Source organism: Populus alba, chromosome 2 (assembly GCF_005239225.2).
Source record: "Populus alba chromosome 2, ASM523922v2, whole genome shotgun sequence".
In the NCBI taxonomy this organism is placed as follows: domain Eukaryota; kingdom Viridiplantae; phylum Streptophyta; class Magnoliopsida; order Malpighiales; family Salicaceae; genus Populus; species Populus alba.
The window spans coordinates 15,383,761-15,404,422 of record NC_133285.1 but is presented as its reverse complement, the minus strand read 5'-3'; the positions used below and the strand labels follow the sequence as shown (position 1 = coordinate 15,404,422).

Genomic DNA, 20,662 nt, shown 5'->3' with positions numbered 1-20,662 from the left:
CATTTCTTTTCTTCTAATTCTCGCCACCCCACCCACCTAAAGGAATTCATGATATCGAGGCATGGTACAAGCACATATGAAATAAATTGATCTCGCTCTGTTGCTTAACAAAATTTCCAATTTGCTTGAATCAGAAAGAGTTTGTATTTCCACGGTCCCCACCTAAAAAAGGCTAACTCATTACTCATCATCACATTGAATACCAGACATAGGCACCTCAGCAGTAATTGGACTATCATCATCCATCTTACCACTCCTGTCTTCAACATTCATGGCCGAACCTTTCTTATAATCCACTTTAAAGTCATAATCACCATCCATTGCATCCACTTTAGCTCCCTTTTTCCTCCTTTTCTTCTCTGCTCTTTTCATCTTTGTATTCAGTATACCTTCTGCTGAATAGAGCTTCTCATTTTGCCTGCTAATTTCAGTTTTTGCCTTAGACTTGTTCGCATTGTCATCTTCAGACTCCATTGGCTCGTCATCATTGTTAACCAGTTCTTTGGAGTTTTCATCACCTTTAATTGATGGTTGAGCTTCATCTCCATCTCCCTGATGTGCGTGACAAAATTTAATCAGAAGAAAATATTGAAAGAAACTAAAAACACTTGAGAAAGCAGAATTAGATGTCTCGAGAAATAAATCTTTTACAAACATTGAATTATAGGAAGAGAATAGTAATAACAAGTTTACTATAAGCAGTTTTCACATGGGAAACTGCAACTTTCCCCTCCATATGGATAATGAACTTGTAAAAGATAAGGTTTATGCAGTAAAGCCAAAAGCAATGGTTATATAAATTCTTTCTTTGGGGAAGGCTTCATGTGAAACATCATGAGATGAATAAACCAGTCACAAAAACAACAATGCAGTCATCAGAAACCATTTGCAATGAAAAAATTTCAGAGCAAACCTGGCTCGCTTCGTAGCCTAAGAATGTTAAACACTTCTCAAATGCTGAGACCAATGGTGAAAAAGACACAAACCTCAATCAGCTTTTCATCGAAATTGAGAGGGCAACTAGGAGGAACTTCTACAGGATTGTAGTCGTCAGCTGACTTGAGGCTTCCAATGAATGAGGATTCACTATTGTAAACTTCATCAATGTTAAATTCCTTCCCAAACTCTGAAACAATCTTTGCCTCTGAAGGCTCCCCTTGATTCCTGGCTGGGGGCATTGTGTAATATGGTATCTTACCTGTAAAATGTTAAATATATACCTCAGTAGGAATTTCTTTCTTTTACATATGCAATGTGTATCTTTGAGGTATTTGTCTTTGTTTATGTAGAGATTGTAAAATTTCATTAAAACTGCGTACCTTCATTCCAGTCATGCAGAACAATTCTAGCAGCAGCATCAACATCCACAATACCACCCTTTTTGAGTCTACCTCTTACAGTAGCCACCTTTTGTAGAAAGTCATCAACTGAATCAAAGCTAGGGATCTTGTATAGCGTTACCAACAGTCTATCTGGGCACAGCTTGAGAATTTCTTTCACTGCATTGTCCACAGAAAGGTAACATGCATCAGTATGCTCATTAATTCCTAACATGAAGGTTTCTGACTAAACAAATAATGCATCTCAATTTTCTTAAATGTTAGTGCCATGGATTTCAAATTTACAGATTTGTAATTCTGCAGTATGATATAAACTCATACAAAATTTAGTGCTCATATCACTTAAATTTAAACAGTCGTTTTTCACATGTTTAAAAATCATTTCCAGGGAATAGAGTCACAGTGAGACATTGTCTACAAGCAGCAATGATGCTTGCATTTATCTTCCACAGGAGAAAAAGGACACAACTCAAAGCATTAAATTTCAAATTCAAAGAAAATTAAAAGCTATTTGCTAGACAGTAATCTATAGTGAACATGTATTGCTTTCTTGCCAGTAAATAATTATAATAATTCGCAGTAACATGATCCTTTCAGAAAGGCAAGCATATAGCATCAAAATGGTATCTGCAAGACTGGAACATTCCAAGGAAAAATAATCCCTCAAAATAAGAATATCAGTAAGATTGAAACTGCTAATATAGCTCCTCTTAACCCCTAACTCCAGCTTGCTCATCTACCTTGTCCTCTTTTTGTTAGAGAAATACAACTGTCATGTTTAACCAGAGTTGCGAGATCCATAATTCCATCAAAGTAAACATTCATTAAAAATATAAAAATAAAATAAGCAATAAAGCAGCTAGTCCAAGACAATGGCAACACCGTTAAAATATTAACAGGAATGAAAGGATCATTTACCTGGACCAACTGGATCATCCAACTTCTCGATCCTTTTGCAGTTTCGAAGAGCTATAGTTGCATCACTCTCCACAGATTTAAGCATTACAACACCAGGACAGTCCAACAATTTAACATTCTTGTCTAGCTGAACTTCTTGCATTGATCTAGTTAATCCTGGAGTAGAGCCAACATTGACAACATGGGATCTCTTCAAGCTGTTAATTAGACTACTCTTACCAACATTGGGCAGGCCAATTACACCGACTGTGATAGATTTCTTGATCTGAAAAATCCAAGGTATAGCTGGGATTACTACTTGCCAGAACAAGATTTTACAGGCTTCAACACCCAACTTCAAACTGTAGCATTTATTAAATAAAAAATTTCTCATCCCCTCCCCTCCCATCACATTTTTTTCCCAAACAAACTGTAAAAAAATCACTGCTCAAATGAGTGGAAAACCAAATATTATGTAGGCATCTAGGCACTCCTTAAACTTCAACCTCAGAACCCTCTCATAAAAAAGAAAGCTGCCCTAACATACCTCATGGCTTCTTGAGTAATTTTTCAGCAATTTAATAAGAGTTTCAGCTCCAAGACAATCACTTGTTTGTAGAAGATTGCTCGTCTTGGCTGATTTTGAGGAAGATTTCCACCCTAAGTTTGATCTCTGTTCTTGCGTATTGCACTTAAAAGCAACTGCCGGGAATTCTTCTCTAAGATACTTAAGCCATTTCTCAACAGCTTCACGAGGGACGAGATCTAGAATAGAAGAATGAATAAAAATAAGTAACCAGTGGAACTGCAAAAGTTTAGGGAAAATGGAGCATTCCACCTGCCATGTCGCATTCTTAATATATTCAAAGAGCAAGCAAAACTGTAATAAAATGAAAGAAATTACCAATTTTGTTTAGAAGCAACACTAGGTGCTTATCGTAACCCGATTTCATCACCATCTTTTCCATATCAACACATCGTGTACCAAGAGGATCCCGTGCATCTAGGACCTCCAGGATGACATCCGATGTTTCAACAACTTTAACCAGCTCCTTGTAGAATGCCCTATCAGAATTTTCTGCACGAGAATAAATGTCAAAATAAAAGCACAGAAAAAATTCCACATGTTAACTTGGATTCTTCATTACCTCGGTTTCTTGTGATTCCTTTGAATTCTACACCACCATTTTGGTCTCCAGTATTTTGTTCTTTTGCCGAATCCATAGTGCCATCATTCTCTAACAGCCCCAGCTTCCTCTTTTGAGCCTGAAAATACATATGAAGATATGCTTTTAGCAATGGATGAAAGGTACAAGACAAAATTGCAAGTTCTATTTAAAAAGATAGCAGCCTGGAAAATGAACAATCCTATTTAAAATTGTATCTTATAATCGATTCTGAACCAAACCATTCTGCCTAGGTCGATCATAAAGCAATTGGAGAAGTAAAAAAGGCTATGCATGCGTGTTCAGAGCTGGTTTTGGAACTGCAAACAGTAGAAACTTCGCCAAGCGAACCCATCAAAAAAGCTGACTGCAGCAGCTTATTTATCTAAATCTTTACAGATACAAACCGCTTTGTTGACTAAACTAAAAGACCATCTATGTGAATCCACCAGACCAGCAAAAAAAAGTACTAAAAAATATTAAGGCAATGGAAACAATACCCTCTCTTTGCGGGCAGCTTTTTTTTGCTCCAACTCCTCAATAGCACGAGCCCTGCGAGCTTCAAGAGCTTTTAGCTCCTGTTCCTTGAAAGGCCATTCATTAGGAATACCAGGGTCCTTCTCAACCTTGCGTTTTTTATCCAAGCCAGACTTCTTAGCTTGTTTGGCCTTCTTTTTGTGATGCTCCTTCACTTTCCTTATAACCTTATACTTTTGTTTCAACGACACCCTCTTACTCTTACTCTCTACAGAAAAACAAAACACACGAAAAAAAATCAAGACAAATAAAATCTTTTGTGCGGATATTGAGACTAGAGAAAAGGTTTTTGCTTACTTTTGCTCTTCTTCACCATGTTTGATAGCTATAGGTCTGATACCCTGAAATTATAGCATAAGATGCAGAACCGGGAAAGAAATATCTTCAGACCTTGATGATGGTAGAGAAAGAGAAGAGCAAGCGTTGAGAGTTATGGAGAAATACCTGGAAGAGGAGCTGCTTGTTTTCTTTTGAGTTTAGGGTTCAGCCAGCAGAATGGAGAGGTTGCTAGGGTTTTTGAGAGGGGGGCTTGTATATGGGTCAAATGTAACGATGATCCATTCGACACCGTATGTAGGCCCAAGCCCAACTGGGAGAACTAGGTGGCCAAGTAGTGGATTTGGCGTTATATAGGGATTGTCATTTCACCCGAACCCAATAGATATTAATCCGGGTGGGTAGGAAGTTTTTAGATCTTATTAGGTTCGGGTTGGTTCGGGTAGAAATCTAAGATAAAATAAATTTATTTTTAATTAAATTTGGATGGATAATTATTTCAAGTTTTTTTGACCAGTATAAAACCCGACTCGTGAGAATTTATTGTCATTCCCAACATTATATCCTTTACGAATCTCCTTGTTTTGATAAGTTTATGAATATAAATTAATAACATACAATATGAATAAAAGATTTATTATTATTTTCTGAGTGATTTTTTCAATACTAGCAAAATATGTTTTTTAAAAAAATGCAAGTCTAGTGAATTCTCTTGTCTAGAAGAGTAAAAAATACAAGATCGCATAATAAAAAGCAACATGGATCTAATTTATTTTTGTATTTTAATTTTATTGATTTTTATTTTGATTTTTTTGTTAAGTATTTTTAAAGTTTTATATTCAAAATAAGGTGTCTATAAAAAACTATTTGGGTTGAAAGTAATCTACGGGGCATATTTTTCATCGTTAAGGTTTTACTAATTACATGACTCGTGCTTCGCTGTGGGTTAAATATTTTATTATTTTATAAAATAATTATATATGTAGATCTTTTCAACGTGTTTTTATAATTAAAAAAATATGACCAATTAAAAAGTTTGTGACACATGTAATCAAATAAACTAAAAGTTATGTACGCTAATAAATAAATCATTAATAACACCTGAAATTAAAACTTGAAAATCGAGAGACAAGTATAAATCAAGATATTTAATTTTGAAAAATAGGATATTAAATTGATTTAATAAAATAAAAAGAAATAACATGTAAGGCTACACATATTAAAAATATTATCTAAAAATATATATTTTTTTATTTTTAAAAACATAATTTATCTATATAAAAGATAAAACCAAAATCATAAATGAATTAGAAAAACCTCTCTGGAAATTAAACACATAACAAAAAAATCAATATTATTTAAAAGATACTCTCTGAATAAAATAAAAGAGAAAAAATTTTGTCTGTATTTTTGTTTTTAGTTTTTTAACCGATCACATCATTTTATCTCTTTTTAATTGCATTATTTAAGGTTATATTTTTTATGGCAAACATGCTAGGCAACCATGTCAGATCTATAGCGTTTGGATCTAACAGTCATGCTAACAATAGACGATGTGTCACCTATTTTGCCAAGATTCTAACTATTGTGGTGACCAGAAAATCAAGGCTTATTCTTTTTTGACCCAAGTACTTGTTTTGCAACTCGTTGTTTACCCAAAACATCTTAGAAATCATGACAAACTTATTCATGACCTCAAAAAACAAAACGCCTAAAAAATCAAACTCAACTCAAAATCAAAAATCAACCTGAGCTTATATATGTTTTTTACGAACTTTTAAGATATAAGAACACTTAATATGAACTATTTGTATCAAATGGAATAATTTGATACAAAAATCTTTTATTTTGGTGGTCTAAATTGATGCCAACAACAAGTTTCTCCCTCTACTGTCAAAATTTGGTGACCCCTCTCTCTCTCCCCTTTCTCAACTCGGGATAAAATTAAAAAAAAAAAACCTTTGTAATTGTATAATTTTCATGATTGTTTAAGTTGGAGGACCAAAGTGAATGTTTTCAAAACTTATGGTATGTCACCTATGTTTGCCATATTTTTAATTTTGGTCCTCCCATCATCTCATAAGAATTTGAAATCAATTGCTCCTTAAATAGGACTTGATTGCTAAAAACCAAAGTTTGATGACTAAACTGAAAAAAAAAAAAAAATAATTTTCTGCACAGTGACAAATGTAAAGTGAAAATCCCACATGTTTTAGTATACAAGTAATGTGGTGTATGGATATGAAAAAAAAAAAAAAAAATTATTATCCTATGTTCTTTAAGATTTGGTATTTTTTAAAAAAGAATTTTATGAACATTAGTCTTTCTTTCATGATTATAGAATGAGTTTTGATTTGAAAAAAATAAATATTTTTTTATTTGGTTTTTTTTTTATAGAATTTTTTTGTATTTTAATTTCCCTACTAGGTATTGTTCGTCTTTTCTTTTCTTTTTCATCCCAAGGGAATGTTTTTTCTATTTTTATTTTCTATTTGATGTTGGTGGATTTTCTATATTTTTTTTCTTATAAAAAAGATTGTAGTGTTTTGGCAAATGAGATTATGAAGAGCAAAAAATATATATTTTAGATGTACTTATTGTTATGGTGTTTTTTGGTCTTTTAGGATTTTTAATTATAGCAAACACCATTGTCCTTGGCTATTTACTGTGTTAGTATTGAAGTTATGTTATTTGGTATAAGAGCCTAATGATTTTTAATGATTAGTTGATATGTGTATTGTTATTAGAAATCCTTAGTGGTGGCAACTATAATGGAACGGTTAGTTTTAAGATGTTAGAAACTTATTATAAAGTGACTCGCACATAAAAAGGTTATTAGTTCTTTGGCCGATGAGTTACATTAGATGTTTTAATGACTAAAACTTTTCAAACAAAAAGGTTTTACTCCATGAACAATCTAAATTTAGGAACAAGTTCCTTATAATTGAGAGAGATTGATGCATGAGCTTCATGGAAAAATAAAAAATTTCCCTTTATTATTTTTATTTTCTTCCTTTCCATTTCAAATATTTCATTCTTTTCTATTTTTATTTTCCTACTAGGTGTTAATAGCTTTCCTAGCGTTCATATTTGAAATTAATAGATTTTCTATTTTTAATTCCTATCTTATAGTAATAGGTTTTCTAGTTTTAATTTTATACATAAAATATTGTAATAATCTTTTGACAAGTAAAAACTAAACAAATAAAATTTAAATATTTCAAATGTCTTTATAGTTATGACCAGCTCATTGGCCCATACCATATTGCGGGTCGGAGGAAATATTTTTTTTGAAGTGTGATAAAAAGTATAAGTATTGTTAACGTTCTTTTAAGAAAAAAGAAATAGATTTTAACGAAAAATTTAAAATCCACTAGGTGGTGAACAATATTTTTATCCAATACCGGGATAAAAACACATTAGATCTACTTGAATTAACCTGAGTTAACATGCAAAACTTATAGGGATAATCTTGTAAAAAATAAATTATGAAGCTAGATATTCAATTAACTCAATGTTTAACTATGAAACTGGTATTAACAACATTCAGTTAAAAAAAATATCATTTGAATTTGAATGAACCAACCAAACTTGCGATGTAAGTCATGCACAACATTAAATTCAATAATTATCTTTCCATATATTATTTTTCATTTAATAGATTTACATGACAATAAAGTGCTTATCAATTTTTTTGTACAAAACATTTTTCAAAAAGAAAAAGATATGACATGCACGCGAGACCAGTAAAGACAGATCATTGATAACAAGAGGTCAAAATGCATTTTTAGTTTTAAGTTGCATAAAAAAAAATTAGCTCATCAATAACAAAGGGAAAAATTAAATTTTTTTTTTAATTGAAGGAAAAAAAAATGCATCAAACAAAAAGAGGAAAAAAAAAATAGCCCGAGTGATGTAGTTTAACACATCAAAGTTGTTATTCAGGTCAAAGATTTAATTGGGTGTAATATTTTTTTATATAAATTTATACCAAACCATAATATATTAAAAAAATAGTTTGAAAAAGAGCCCAACAATGCAATGAAATGACCTAGTGGCCCTAAGCCTTTGAAAGGAAAGGCCCAAAACAGGAGCTTTAAAAAGGTAGATAAATTATCACTCCCATCTTTTTTTTTTTTTTTTTATATATATAAAAAAATAGGTATACAACATGTTACCTATTATAGCAAATGACGTCTCATTTGCCGGCCTAGATTTTGGTCATAATTGTGGTAGTTGAAAAATCAAGATTATTGGTTTTTTTACTTGAAAAAACCATTTTTTTAACTCTTTTCAACTCAATAACACTCTATAAACTGTCAACCTAATAAACCAAAAAAAAATCCAAACCACAAAACAAACTGAGTAAAATACTTTGTCCTTGACTTAGATATAATTTTTTAGGCTATAATGAGATTTAAAACAACCATCCACAGGTCTCCCTTTATCTTACGAAATTTTTTAACATGAATTTTTACTATTTTAGTGATCGAAATAGGTGTTAACAACAAACTTCTTTTATCTACACCAAAATCTCACTAGCTCTTTATCTCCTCACACAAAATGAATGATTGAAAATGATAAAACCTAAGGATTAATCACCTATTAAGTTAAAAAAACGATGGGTTTTGGATGAAATTATAATCTTCCATTTATTTTACCAGTATTTTTCATTCTGGCCATTTGTTTTTTAGTTTCACCATCTCTTAAAAAAACTAATTAGTTATTAATTTCGGTCTAAAAGGATTCAATTATGCATAACAAAATATCAAGGATCAATTTGAGAATTTAAAAAAAAAATATTATTTCAATTTTTGGTGTCATTTAAAAGAGTGTATAGTAAAACTGAAACAATAAAATCACCTAAAAACTTAGTTTTTGTTGATGTTCTTGATTCTTAAAATTTTTTTATATATAACAAACCACATTATCCTTACTTCTAGCTAAATCGTGGTGTTAAAAATACAATAGTTAATGGAAAGTTCTTAAAATTTGGTGTTTTTGTTATGTAACATTTGTTCATTACCTAAGTGGTAGAGAAATAATTTATGGATCAAAGAAAAATAGAAATTAATTAAACTCAAGCAAACTAGCTTGTATGGACAGTCCATGACTATGAATGTCACGTAATTATTTTTTTAAAATAATAAACATATTTCATTGCAAATGCTCTTTCTGGTTTTAAAAGTAAAATTATTTAAAATGCAAATAGTTTTCTATATTGTTTTCCATATTTTAATCATTGGCTCTTATTAGTTGTTTTAAGCATTTTTTATGACAAAACATCAAATATACTCCTATAGTATTAGAATAATAACACTTTTTTTATTTTTCATACAGATATCTAAAAATAATAAATATCAAAAAATAATTAATTTTTCTAAAATTTACTTTTTCTAGAATTTATTTTTCAAATTAAAATTATTTTCATGCAGACAAACGATTCCAAATATACTTCTAAAGTATTAGAATAATAATATTTTTTTTAAATAATATTATATTATTTTTTAAATTTTTTTTCGCTTAACACAATATTTTCATTAAAAATAACTGATTAATTTGGCATCTAGCTTAAATCATGTTTACTTTTGAAATGATTAGAGAATTTACCTAAAACCCACACACCTAAACAATACTTTGATCAACATTTTTTTTTAATTTTTTTTTATAAAAAACAACATAAATTCGAATCAACCACCTGTACCTTAGATTAGATCATGAGCAGAAAAAATAAAAAATGAAAAGAATAAAGAATAACGAAAAAGAAACAGGCAGGAGCCAGTGGCTGGCTCCTAGTTAACGACAGCGAGGTTCATACAATTCCAATCCAAAACCTTTCATTCTCATCATCTTAAAATAATAATAATAATAATAATAATCAAAATATTGCCCTTTCCTCTGTAGGTAGAGTAATATACGTTGTCGTTATGATATAAAATCGATCATCTTCGGTGGATTTAATCTTATTTATTCAGTGCAGAAAATTTGGAATATTACATGGACGCCATGCGTTTTTGACCGAGGAGTAGCAATGGCAGAGTATGTAGTTTCTTCCTCACCTTCATTTACCAATTTGCATATGTGGAGGAGAAGCCGTGTCAAGGAGACGGCGCCCTCTTTTACCCCCAACAATTTGCACTCACAAAGGTATTCATTCATTATTCTCTCAAGTCTTTGTTTTTTCTAAATATTTTTTGAAACTTGGAGGAGATGATAGGCAAGAAGCATCGAATTTGACTTTTTAGGGTTTTGTCAAGGGTGATAAGGTGGAGATACTATTAGTATTTATGTATTTGTGATTTTGTTTCCCTGTTTTCAGAGTATTTTCATGCATTTTCAATGATTTTGATTGAGAATGTGGGATGCTGCTATTGCACCCTGTATTTTTAATATTTTTGGATTCGAGAAGCTGATAGGCAGCCAATGTTAAGAAGAAGCATCAAATTTGACTTTTTAGGGTTTTACCTAGGGCTGCAATTTTGGCAGTAAACTTGTTTTGTGCAGAATTGGTTTCCGAGGAGATCAAAAAATACTATTTGTATTTGTGATTTTATTTCCCTGTTTTCTGCGAATTTTCATGGATTTCGAATGATTTTGACTGAGAATGTGGGCTGCAATTGTGTTACAATGTGCATTTTTTTCTTCTTCTTTTTAAAGTAAAAATGAGATTATTTGTGAGTCGTGTGTTAATGTTCTCTTACTTGTGTTTGTAGAAAGTATTCCCACCGAAACTGTAAAGATGTCCAGGTCTCTACGCTGAAAACATGCTTTGATGGGCTATTAAGTTTCAAAGCAAGCCCTGTTACTAGGAAGGATTCCTTCAAGTGCTGTTGCCTGGGATCGTTGGTGGACCCTAATGGTGCAATGGTGTCTGGCTGGGTTTCTGTCAGCGATCAGTTACTTCTGACAGCTAGTATATTTCTTACATATATGGCTGGAGTAATTCCCCAACACAACTCCAATCGCACTCATCAGAAGAATTTTATGGAGGATAATGTGGTTGTTGAAAGCTCTACGTCTTCTGGTAGGTAAGGGTAAGCAGAATGGAGATTTCAATTTTGAAAGATGTTTTACTCTGCATAGTAACAAGCTGTTTTGCTTTTCTAATTAGCGAAGAAAAGATTGCAATGCGCTTATTTATGTATGCTTTAGTTCTTTTAGCTAGTGAAAATATTTTCTCTGTTTGCAGTTATAGGAAGAAAGATGACCATGTTAATTTAAAGCATGCTTGGGATGCAGTGAAGGAAAAACTTTTGGATTCTCTAGATGCTATAGAACGCAGGAGCAACTTGGGAAACAAATTCCTTCAATTTGAGCAACAACATGCCAAGCGACCTTTAAGTTTGTTTGCTATATCCGACAGCCCAAAGCTGCGATTACTGTGGACCTCTTTTCAGTGGCTCGAGGAAGAGGCAGGCACTGCCACAACTGTCTCTTCATTCTATAACTGTCCATTACCTGATAAAGGAATTGCTTTCGCTTAATTTGTTATCTTTGAGTAAATCATTGCTTTTCATTTAGCTAGATGAAGGCTTAAGCTGGTTCAAAAGGCATTATCAGGGGAAGAAAAACAAGAAAAAAAGTTTGATATAATGGCAATTTTTAATTGCAAGATAGGTGATCAATCATATTTTCCACAAAAAAGAAGATTGTGTGGCATTTTACATTAGGTATTCTAAAGTCACTTTACTTATGAACTTAGTATAACTTTTACTTACTAGTTAAAAGTAATGGTTTTTGAAAATCTCTATTTGTTTTACTGATTGAACATCCGGGAACCTATTTCTCTCTTAAAGTCATTATCCCACTTACCAGGATTGTAAGAGAAAAAAGTTTGGAGATGCCCCTTCCCATAGCATCATTTGATGAAGTGGTTTCTCCCAAGACTCAAACCATAGCCTTGTAGTTGCAAGCTACTCTGGCATTTCTGGAATGACCTATTTATAACGATTTTGCTTAACTCTTTGTTGTGATTTTTTTGAATTTTTTGTATCTAACTTGCAAATATTAGGTTAATTCGAACATGTTTGAGGTATGGAAGTTCTTCAAATTAAGGATGTTATTCAGATACTACTATAGAGAGGTTGGGAGTTATCTGCAAACTACATCGCAGCATGATTAAAAACAAATTTTGTTAACATACTTTGTTAAATGAATCTGCAGCCTCTTGCTGTATAGAGACCTAACTCTGATTTTAATTTGTTGTATAATTTTTGCATTTTGATGATTTAGAGTTTCATAAATTTGGTTTCAGGTAAAGAACGTATTTGCTGATAGTGAGGCTGTTAGCATGGATGATTGGCTGGCAATCTTTCCTGAAATTATTCAAAAATCCTGTCACCCCGTATGCATGGCTTGGCTGGTAGAGGAGCTTCAGCTAGAAAACAAGCAGTCTGACAAGGTAGATTGGATAAACTTGAAGTATTGTTTTAAAGTTTTTTTCTCCTATCTTGCTGATATAACTCTTTTTTTTTATTTTTTCAGGAGCTTGTTTCTTTGATGATTGAGAAATTGAAAGGAGATGATATTGTTTTACAGAATATAAGAAAGTCGGGCAAAGAGGATCTTTATGCAGAATTATTATACTTTCTTAGATTTGGTTCTCTAAGGTAAAACCTGCAAGGATTTTCTTGCCTTGTTTCTTCTCCTCTTCTAAACTACTGTAGAATTTTCATCTCATTCTTCAACAAAACTTGATTTTGAATCCTTTAGAATTTGAGTTGAGTGCAATTAATTGGGACAGTTATAACATTTTTCTGCCGTTTTCAGTTTTAGTACTAAGAATCATGATATCTTGTTACTATTCTAAAAATAAAAATAAAGAAAGGAACATAATTTTCTTTTTTCCAGTCTGCAAAAACAGCAAATTTATATATCTTATCCAGAAGGATTCTTTGATGATTACTTTCCTCTCCCTTTCTTTGCAAAGACGAGAGTACTGTTTGGCTAAATACCCATTGGTGCATTTCTAGAGCTTCTGTTAAAGTTGGCTGATCGAGAAAGAATTGAAAGCCATGGTGTTGATCAACTCTCCTAATGTATATTTGCTTGATTCATCCTTGAGAACCATTTTTAACATATAGTATTCAGTTTCAAATGAATGTACTGTTGTCACCTTGATTAATAGTTGTTTCTATAATTTCTGAGGGCCAGGATAAAGCATTGTTTCTAAATTTCGTTTATTGCTCTAACAAAATATCCTGTTTTCTTTAAACCCCTATTACATGCTAGCCTAAAATTGCCATGAAGTGTAAAAAATGAGTTAAAAAATCCTCTAAAATAAGCTCCCGCTGACAAATGCTACAGAGGTGGCGTGTTCTATGAGTTTTCTCTGCACTGATACACAGTATCAGTGGACCCAGCAAATTGTGTACTGATTAGTTAAAAGGAAAAGGATGCGGTTTCAAAATCTCCTTCCAGTGTGCTGTTTTTATTGTTGGGAGAGGTTGCCTGAGCATAGAGGTAATTGGAAAATCAACATATGCATTTCTGATGTAATTGCCTGAAGTTCATGGATCACATATATTTTCTTATCGAATGGCAGTGTTACTAAGATAGGACATATCATTATCAGCTTCTCACAGAAGCTTGTGAATCTTAATTAATTACAAACCGCATCACATTTACATTTCATATGGTGTTCTGGCAGATTCCTTTGGCACTTCCTATATGGGATTTCAATTTAGTTTTACCTCTATTTGTTGGATCACTGTATAATTATCTTCATTTATGCGTGGTGAGATATTTGCTTTGCTTTACTTTACTGTTATCTGTGTTTGGCAGGAAGAGTTGCTGTTATGATTGTAGATTGTTTATTTTGCATGGAGATTCCATATTGGAAGATTTGGTGATAACTTTAGCGGATGGGATTGCTAGTGTTTATTTGGAGATTATTTCTGTTGATGGTAGTTTGTCGAATGAAATGAACAGCCTGGATATGTTTATGTGTAATATGTCAACCCGAGCACTCCAGAGATTACGCAATGAGGTATATTTAGTTTTCTTGGGTTAGCTTGAGAGTATGATTAGTGCACAGCTGGTTCATTAACTGGAATAGTTGTCATGTTTTTTTTTTTTTTTATTATAAAAAATCTCTCTCTCTCTCTCTTCCCCCCCTTACACACTCCCTGTCCCTGATACAGGGCTGACTGCATGCTTGTCATAAAATTTTGGTATCTTGTTTTTCTGATTCAGTTAACTTTCTTGTCTATTCTGTCATTGGCTTATGCTTTTGTTTCAGTTGCCGGTCAGGGATGTCACCTTTGAATACTTGAAAAGATATTGCAATTTCTATACCTTTTCCTCTTTCGTTCTTTCTCTTCTTCTGTGTTGTTTTAGTTCTTCCAAGAAGTAAAAAATGAAATTCTATCTGATTATTTAATATAAGCTGCCACTGAATATGCAGAATTTTCGCTAAAGAATATTGTTAACAGGTAGCTCTGAATCAGTGGCTGTATCAAAATGTGGAGGCAGTTGTATCAATGTATGAGGACCGATTTGACCTGTGTAATCTTCAATTAAAATTCATTGAAGAACCCTGTGAGAATCAGATTGAAAAGCATCCTTGGTGGAAGAAGCTTACTCTGAGAAAATCCATAATGATGCAATCTTCATGTTTTAGTGCCATAAGCCACTTCTCTATGCCTGTAAAGCGGACAAAGGAACTAAGGGCCTTGGCAGGGTGGTATGTCTTTGTGCTTTCCAAACCCCCCTCCATCCACCTTGACATGCACACACACACTTGCTTGCACATAGCATAAACATGCCCTTCTATGGTAGATTTAGAAGGTGGCTGTTTCTGTTTTGTTTTCTATACCTCCCAAGTTCACTCCCTAGATGATATCACTGATTTGACACTTTAACGTGTATATGATGTTGATGCAGCCTAGGGATTTGGCTTTGACTTTGGGAAAATAGTAAAGCAAGGAACAATAGGAGACAAATATTCTACCCTCAAGGTTTGGCTTGAGAGAAATATTGAAGCTCCGAGCTCAAATTATGTGGGATATAGGCTTTAGTCCATTCTTTCTGGGAGTTGGTTTAGCATTCTGGAAAAATTTAACTAACTCCCACAAAGAATTGGCTATACCCCACATAATCAGAGCTCGGAGCTCAAATATTTGCCTCAAACCAAAGCTAAATCCATAGGCTGCATCAGATGTTTTCATGGGGTTAGAACATGAAGGTTGTTGAACGAGGGATGTTAACTAGGGTAACTCATTGTCATGCGAGTTGATTATATTGGGAATGTGGAAGCCATTACCCATTACCAAGTTAGTGTCCCAATCCCAATGAAATGGGGTCTTGAGATGAAATTTAGAATGCGTTATTGTTTTATGTTGTTGCACAAAATGCCTGCTTTCAAGAGTGGAGTTTGTGCCCTCATGATTGCAAATGCAAGACTTTTACTAGCACACCAAGTAGATCATAGCGAATGAGATTTGCCGCGTATTGATAGAAAGGTTGTCAAAAACGCTTTTTGACTTTTTGTAAATTCAGATCGTAAAATCGTAAGTATTTTTTTTTTCATACATGTTTCATATAAACAATAAGCAATTCCATCAACAAAGATGTGGTGTACTTGTTCTTGCATGATAAAATTCTACCATGCAAGATTCCAGGAAAAAAGTTGAAAGTTGTTGGTAAGACTCTACGCCGAAGGAAAAACTTTGAAAACAACTATGTCTTCAGAACTATGCTCTTATGTTGGCTAACACCCTTCCAATGCACTTTCCAAATGCATAACCATCTATAGTGATAGTTTTAGCTTATATGATGTCTTTTGCCTTGATGAATATTACATAACGCTTTGATATTGTTATGCTTTCTTTTAATTATTGTTATTCTTTCATAAGTTTAAGATATTGTTTATTACTCACCATGAATCTCAACAAGTGGATCAATAAGGAATTGCAGGCTTGTATAAACTAAAACAAATGAATCAAGCAAGTCAAAGTAAGACCTTTTTTCTTTCTAATCTTAAAGTCTGATTCCTTGTTAGATCATGTCTTTGACAAGTTATGAGATTTTCTATAGAGAAATCATAATGCTATAAACTTGTTGAAAAGACTACGGTATTTAGGTATAAGCATATGGTGGATCAGACTTTAGAGTATAGTCTATCACTCTTGTCTGTAAAGATATCCCTATACAATAAGAATTTTCAAAGTCTTGCCCCATAATAGACAATTTTGTATTTGTCAGGAAGGGTTTAAGGACTGTATCCTTCATCCTTGCACTATTGATTAAAGAAAGAATTCATGGATACAAGCGCTTGTGGGGCTCGTATGTTAGTGAGTAAACACAAGGATATGCAACGAGGACAATAAGAATTTAGAATTGGAAATTTGGAATTATTGTAAAATCATAAAATCAGTCGTAAAATTGTGAATTTACCCTATTTTATCGATGTTGCATGATTTTACATGATTTCGGTATGATTTTATCATTTTTTGATTTTTTAAGTGATTTTGCCAATAAGTATGTATTGACTTGTAAAATCTTAATTTACAAGTCAACTCGCCATTTTAATAACCTTGATCGGTAGAATGGATGATGGAATGGATGAAACTGTTATTGTTAGATAGAAACTGATGCTTCTGGGAAATTTTTGAGGTAACCCTGCAAGTGATAAGTTGAAGTGCTTGTTGAGAAAGTTTTGGCTATTGCTGAATTAGGATATAGCTAGTAAAAGGTGTGAAAATGTGAGTCGATATGCTAGTGCAACCCATCAACTCAAAGCACCTAAGTGTATTCCGAGAATTCACTCAATCTGCATTTAAGATGTACTGGCATATTGTGAAAAATAGCCACAGATTAATCACATTCATCCCGTGAATCTCCTTGACAAAGAGAGTGGACCAACCCTGCTGTCTTTTATCTCTTACAGTTTTGCTCAAATGTATCATGCCCTTAACCATTTTCTGTGTTTGTTTCTTCTTTTGCAGTCTTGCTAGGTTTTCAGTTTCAATTCTGATGGGGTGTTTTAATAATGGATTTGGTCTAGTTGGGAGAATCACCTGGGTTCCTTTTAGGCAGATGATTCCTTCCTAATCAACCCGCTACTGTACTACCATTAGCACTTATCATGTGACATGGTGTCTTACAGTAGCATGCACTTAAACACCTATTTTCTGCATTCTGCAAAAAGGGAAAAATATTATTGTGAAGTCCAAGCAGTAGGAGATTTATGGAGTCATAGGAAGTCGATGTTATTAGCACTCTTTGCAATTTCAGTGATGCCTGGCTAACTAAGACCTTGAACACGTACATGATGGGCAGTAGGAACATCCTGCTTCCCAGTCTAGCAGTAGGAAGTCGATATTATTAGCGCTTATTCCAATTCTGTATGATTAATCCATGCTAATTCTGTATGATTAATCCATGCTTGTATGTTTTAACAATCTTCGATGTGCTCTCAAAGTCTATTCTGGAACTGTTATTTTGCAGGAGATACTACTTCAGTCTATACCTTGAGTTATCTGACATCATGATGCCACTGGTCAGAGCTGTTATTGACAAAGTCAGCAATGCTATTTCATTCTTCCTAGTTACGTTGATTGGGAGGTCATTAGGACTCATTTACACTGGAATTAGGCAGTCCCTGCGATGGAAGTGAGATGTTAATGGTACATTTTCTGTTTTAATTACAATTTTGCATCTCATCTTTTATCATTAGGATTATTATTATTTGGATATAGCAGTCGCTGTTGGAAGATCAGTATCACAGTGACTTGTCGTTAGAACCTTGGAATTTTTGCTTGGCCACTTGAGGCCTCTATTAAATCGTTTCTTAATAAATCTCAGAATCTTCACCAGTTTCATTTAAAGAACTGGCTTTCATCTGGTCAAAGGGTATCATTTCAAGTTCATGATAATTATTTAGAAAATGCAAGTCATGGAAGCATGGGATGTCTGCACCTGTCCCTTTGTGAAGGATGTGCATGTCACAACAACAGGTACTTGTACACTAGTACCTTTTTTATGCCCGTTGCTTTCCTTTTTCTGTAGTTACGTAACCCTCTGAAATCAAGTGGAGGGAGTGCTGAACCCAGAGTCCTTTCTTTTCCTACTCTGTCCATTTTACTTAACCTCTTTGATCGAGTGGGGGAAGGGGTGGTCTGCACTGGGTTCGGTCCATGTGCTTTCCCACATGTGAGAAAAGGGAGCATTATTTGCATTGCGTTTTTGATAATATTTGTTCACACATGAGGTCTTGGATTTCCCAGTCACAAAGAACATGTTCGATTGTCAAGCTCCAGGGACAAACCTCCCCCATGCAATAATATTGAAATTCTAGTCCTCTGCGGGGACATGGGCATGTGAGATGGCTGCTGAAGCTTAGGCATCTAGGGGCCTGGGTGGTCCAATTGAGGGGTAGATTGTATTTGGCCTGAACCAAATTTGCAAAGGAAAATGCCCCTCTTATATAGTGGTTCGAATTAAGATTGCAACAGCCTGAAAATTCTTTATTCTTCCCTTCATGCAAACATGACATGCATCGGCTATCTTAAGATGGTGATGGTGAATTGGTTGGATATTTCTGTATTTGTAGTAGCTTGGTTTAATGGCTAGATGGATCCTTTGAGGCAGTCTTTTCACACCAAGACTAAGTTCATCTTTCCGATTCAATTAAAACCAGGCTGTTCACATAGGTTGTATTGTCCCAGGATAGAAGAAACATATACATAAAAGATATAAACGTGTTTGGTTGAATGGGCAGACACGAAAACATAAAAATAAATATGTTTTTGAGGGAATATGTGCATTTTCAAAACAGAAAGTGTAGGAGGGATTCATGAATATTTTGCTTATTATAATCAGGTTAGAGGTTTGGCCTCGAGTGGGGCTAAAGAGGGAGGACATCTTAAACATCAAGCCATCTCTCTCAGGTTGATTGTATCAGTATAGTGTGCCTGGAGCTGTGCATGTTTGTTTTGCATGTATAATGTAGTTTTCAATGTCTATGGAGAAAATGGTGGGCACACAAAACATTGAGAAAGTGACAAGCACGTAGGTAGTAATTCTTTTCAAAAGATTTCAAAAGCAAAAGTACATTTCAGAAGATTATACTTGTGCCCTACCATCTTTACATGATTATCTCTTTTAGTAAGAAACTTCTTATTATACATTAATCAATACATGGTGTCCACTCCTTTTTATAAAGCAAGGTCTACCACTTCGCAGCTGCATCTCTGAATTGCATGCCCTAATTGCATGCTCTCTATGTCTAAATTTTCTGAGATCTATGCCAACTTTTCCTCCTCCTCCTTGTTTTTTCTTCCTTTCTTCCCTTCTTTTGAGGTTCCTCCAAGGTTGTTCTCTGTATGGGCGTGGTAGTATGTCTCATCAATGACCTGAAGTGGACAAGACAGGAGAAAAAACATAAAAATACAACAAACACAAAGTCATACTTAGAGGGCTGATGATGTATCCTTATCCAAAAACCAAAAGAAAGAAAGAAAACTATTTTAAGGCACTTTGTAATGAGTATAGGATATGCACATATGGCATATTTTCACCATACAAATTTAGTATTTCTTTTTACATACTATCATTGGACAATTATGAAAGATACTAGATATTATTTCATTTGTGTGTGTGTGGAATGGGAGGGCCACGAAGGTCATGTCGACTTTTCTATCTTTATTGTATTTTTGCTCAGCAGTGAGAGGAACCCTCCGGGAAAGAGTTTCCGGGCAGATGGCACTGTAGTGATTTGATATAGATAATGAATCATGACTTTATTGAGACAGGGAAATGGAGGAAAGATCTTTGATGGATTCAATTATTAGGCGCCCATGCAAGTTTATGCTATAATTTTAACCCCTCATTTGTGCGGCTCCTGAGTGGGAAATCTTTCTTTATTCTGTCTTTTTCAAACCAAGTACTGGGTCACTTGTTTTCTTCAACTAAGTTGCTTGAATTATTGTAAGCATGCATATGGATAGTTCCCAAAGAGCTCTTTCTTTTTATATATATATATATATATATATAGACTGAATATGATTAGTGTTCTATATATCCTCCATGTCACAGAAATCATAGTACTCTTCATGTAACTTACATCTTTTTTAATGTGTTTTCATGATTTTATTATGTATATTAATTAACTAAATATTTTTAATTTTATGATTGAAAAAACTATGTCACATGCACCGCACAAACCGAGCCCACGAGCCTAAAACTTGTGTTTTACCTTTTCAAAGAATTACCTTTCAAATGATAATTAGAAATCACATTCAAATCATATTCTTGTCTTGTCCAAAGTCATCACTATAATTCATTTGGACAAAAAAAAAAACTATCCAAAAGCCAATCAGTAAATGAAATGATTGAAAAATGTTTCTAAAGCATGTCAGAAGATACATAAGCTCTTGATTTTGCTTTTGCATTTTAGCCGTCCTTTGCATAGCTACAAGCTCTACAACAGTGTATAAATCAATC

General features: G+C 33.5%; 2 protein-coding genes across 8 annotated transcripts; one reads left to right on the top strand and one right to left on the bottom strand.

Annotated features, from left to right (window-relative positions):
* Positions 1-62: 62 nt before the first annotated feature.
* Positions 63-4,498, bottom strand: LOC118049874 (guanine nucleotide-binding protein-like NSN1). The gene is made up of 10 exons (XM_035060016.2): positions 4,385-4,498; positions 4,238-4,281; positions 3,904-4,148; positions 3,386-3,503; positions 3,142-3,315; positions 2,785-3,002; positions 2,259-2,523; positions 1,320-1,499; positions 987-1,198; positions 63-552 (listed from the first exon to the last, which is right to left on the bottom strand). The coding sequence occupies exons 2-10, from the start codon at positions 4,254-4,256 to the stop codon at positions 181-183; spliced, it is 1,803 nt and encodes a 600-aa protein (XP_034915907.1). The 5' UTR covers positions 4,257-4,281; positions 4,385-4,498; the 3' UTR covers positions 63-180.
* A 5,389-nt stretch (positions 4,499-9,887) lies between these two features.
* LOC118049876 (uncharacterized) lies at positions 9,888-18,068 on the top strand. 7 transcript variants are annotated; one of them, XM_035060018.2, is made up of 9 exons: positions 9,888-10,026; positions 10,197-10,363; positions 10,930-11,244; positions 11,406-11,628; positions 12,471-12,617; positions 12,701-12,825; positions 14,000-14,204; positions 14,650-14,900; positions 17,666-18,068. In XM_035060018.2, the coding sequence occupies exons 2-9, from the start codon at positions 10,248-10,250 to the stop codon at positions 17,832-17,834; spliced, it is 1,551 nt and encodes a 516-aa protein (XP_034915909.1). In that variant the 5' UTR covers positions 9,888-10,026; positions 10,197-10,247; the 3' UTR covers positions 17,835-18,068. The 7 variants fall into 7 exon arrangements, with proteins under 7 accessions (XP_034915909.1, XP_034915912.1, XP_034915911.1 ...); XM_035060021.2 differs by having other exon boundaries at positions 9,903-10,026; positions 10,192-10,363; XM_035060020.2 differs by having other exon boundaries at positions 9,990-10,116.
* The last annotated feature ends 2,594 nt before the right edge of the window (positions 18,069-20,662 follow it).

Excerpts from the sequence above, each read along its gene's own strand:
- LOC118049874 (XM_035060016.2), bottom strand. Across the intron at positions 3,504-3,903 it reads AAGCTGCCCGCAAAGAGAGG|GCTCAAAAGAGGAAGCTGGG; the intron begins GTATTGTTTCCA and ends ATGTATTTTCAG. Across the intron at positions 3,316-3,385 it reads AGGAATCACAAGAAACCGAG|AAAATTCTGATAGGGCATTC; the intron begins GTAATGAAGAAT and ends ATTCTCGTGCAG.
- LOC118049876 (XM_035060018.2), top strand. The coding sequence starts at position 10,248 with ATGGCAGAGTATGTAGTTTCTTCCTCACCTTCATTTACCAATTTGCAT. Across the intron at positions 10,364-10,929 it reads AACAATTTGCACTCACAAAG|AAAGTATTCCCACCGAAACT; the intron begins GTATTCATTCAT and ends TTGTGTTTGTAG. Across the intron at positions 14,205-14,649 it reads TCCAGAGATTACGCAATGAG|GTAGCTCTGAATCAGTGGCT; the intron begins GTATATTTAGTT and ends TATTGTTAACAG.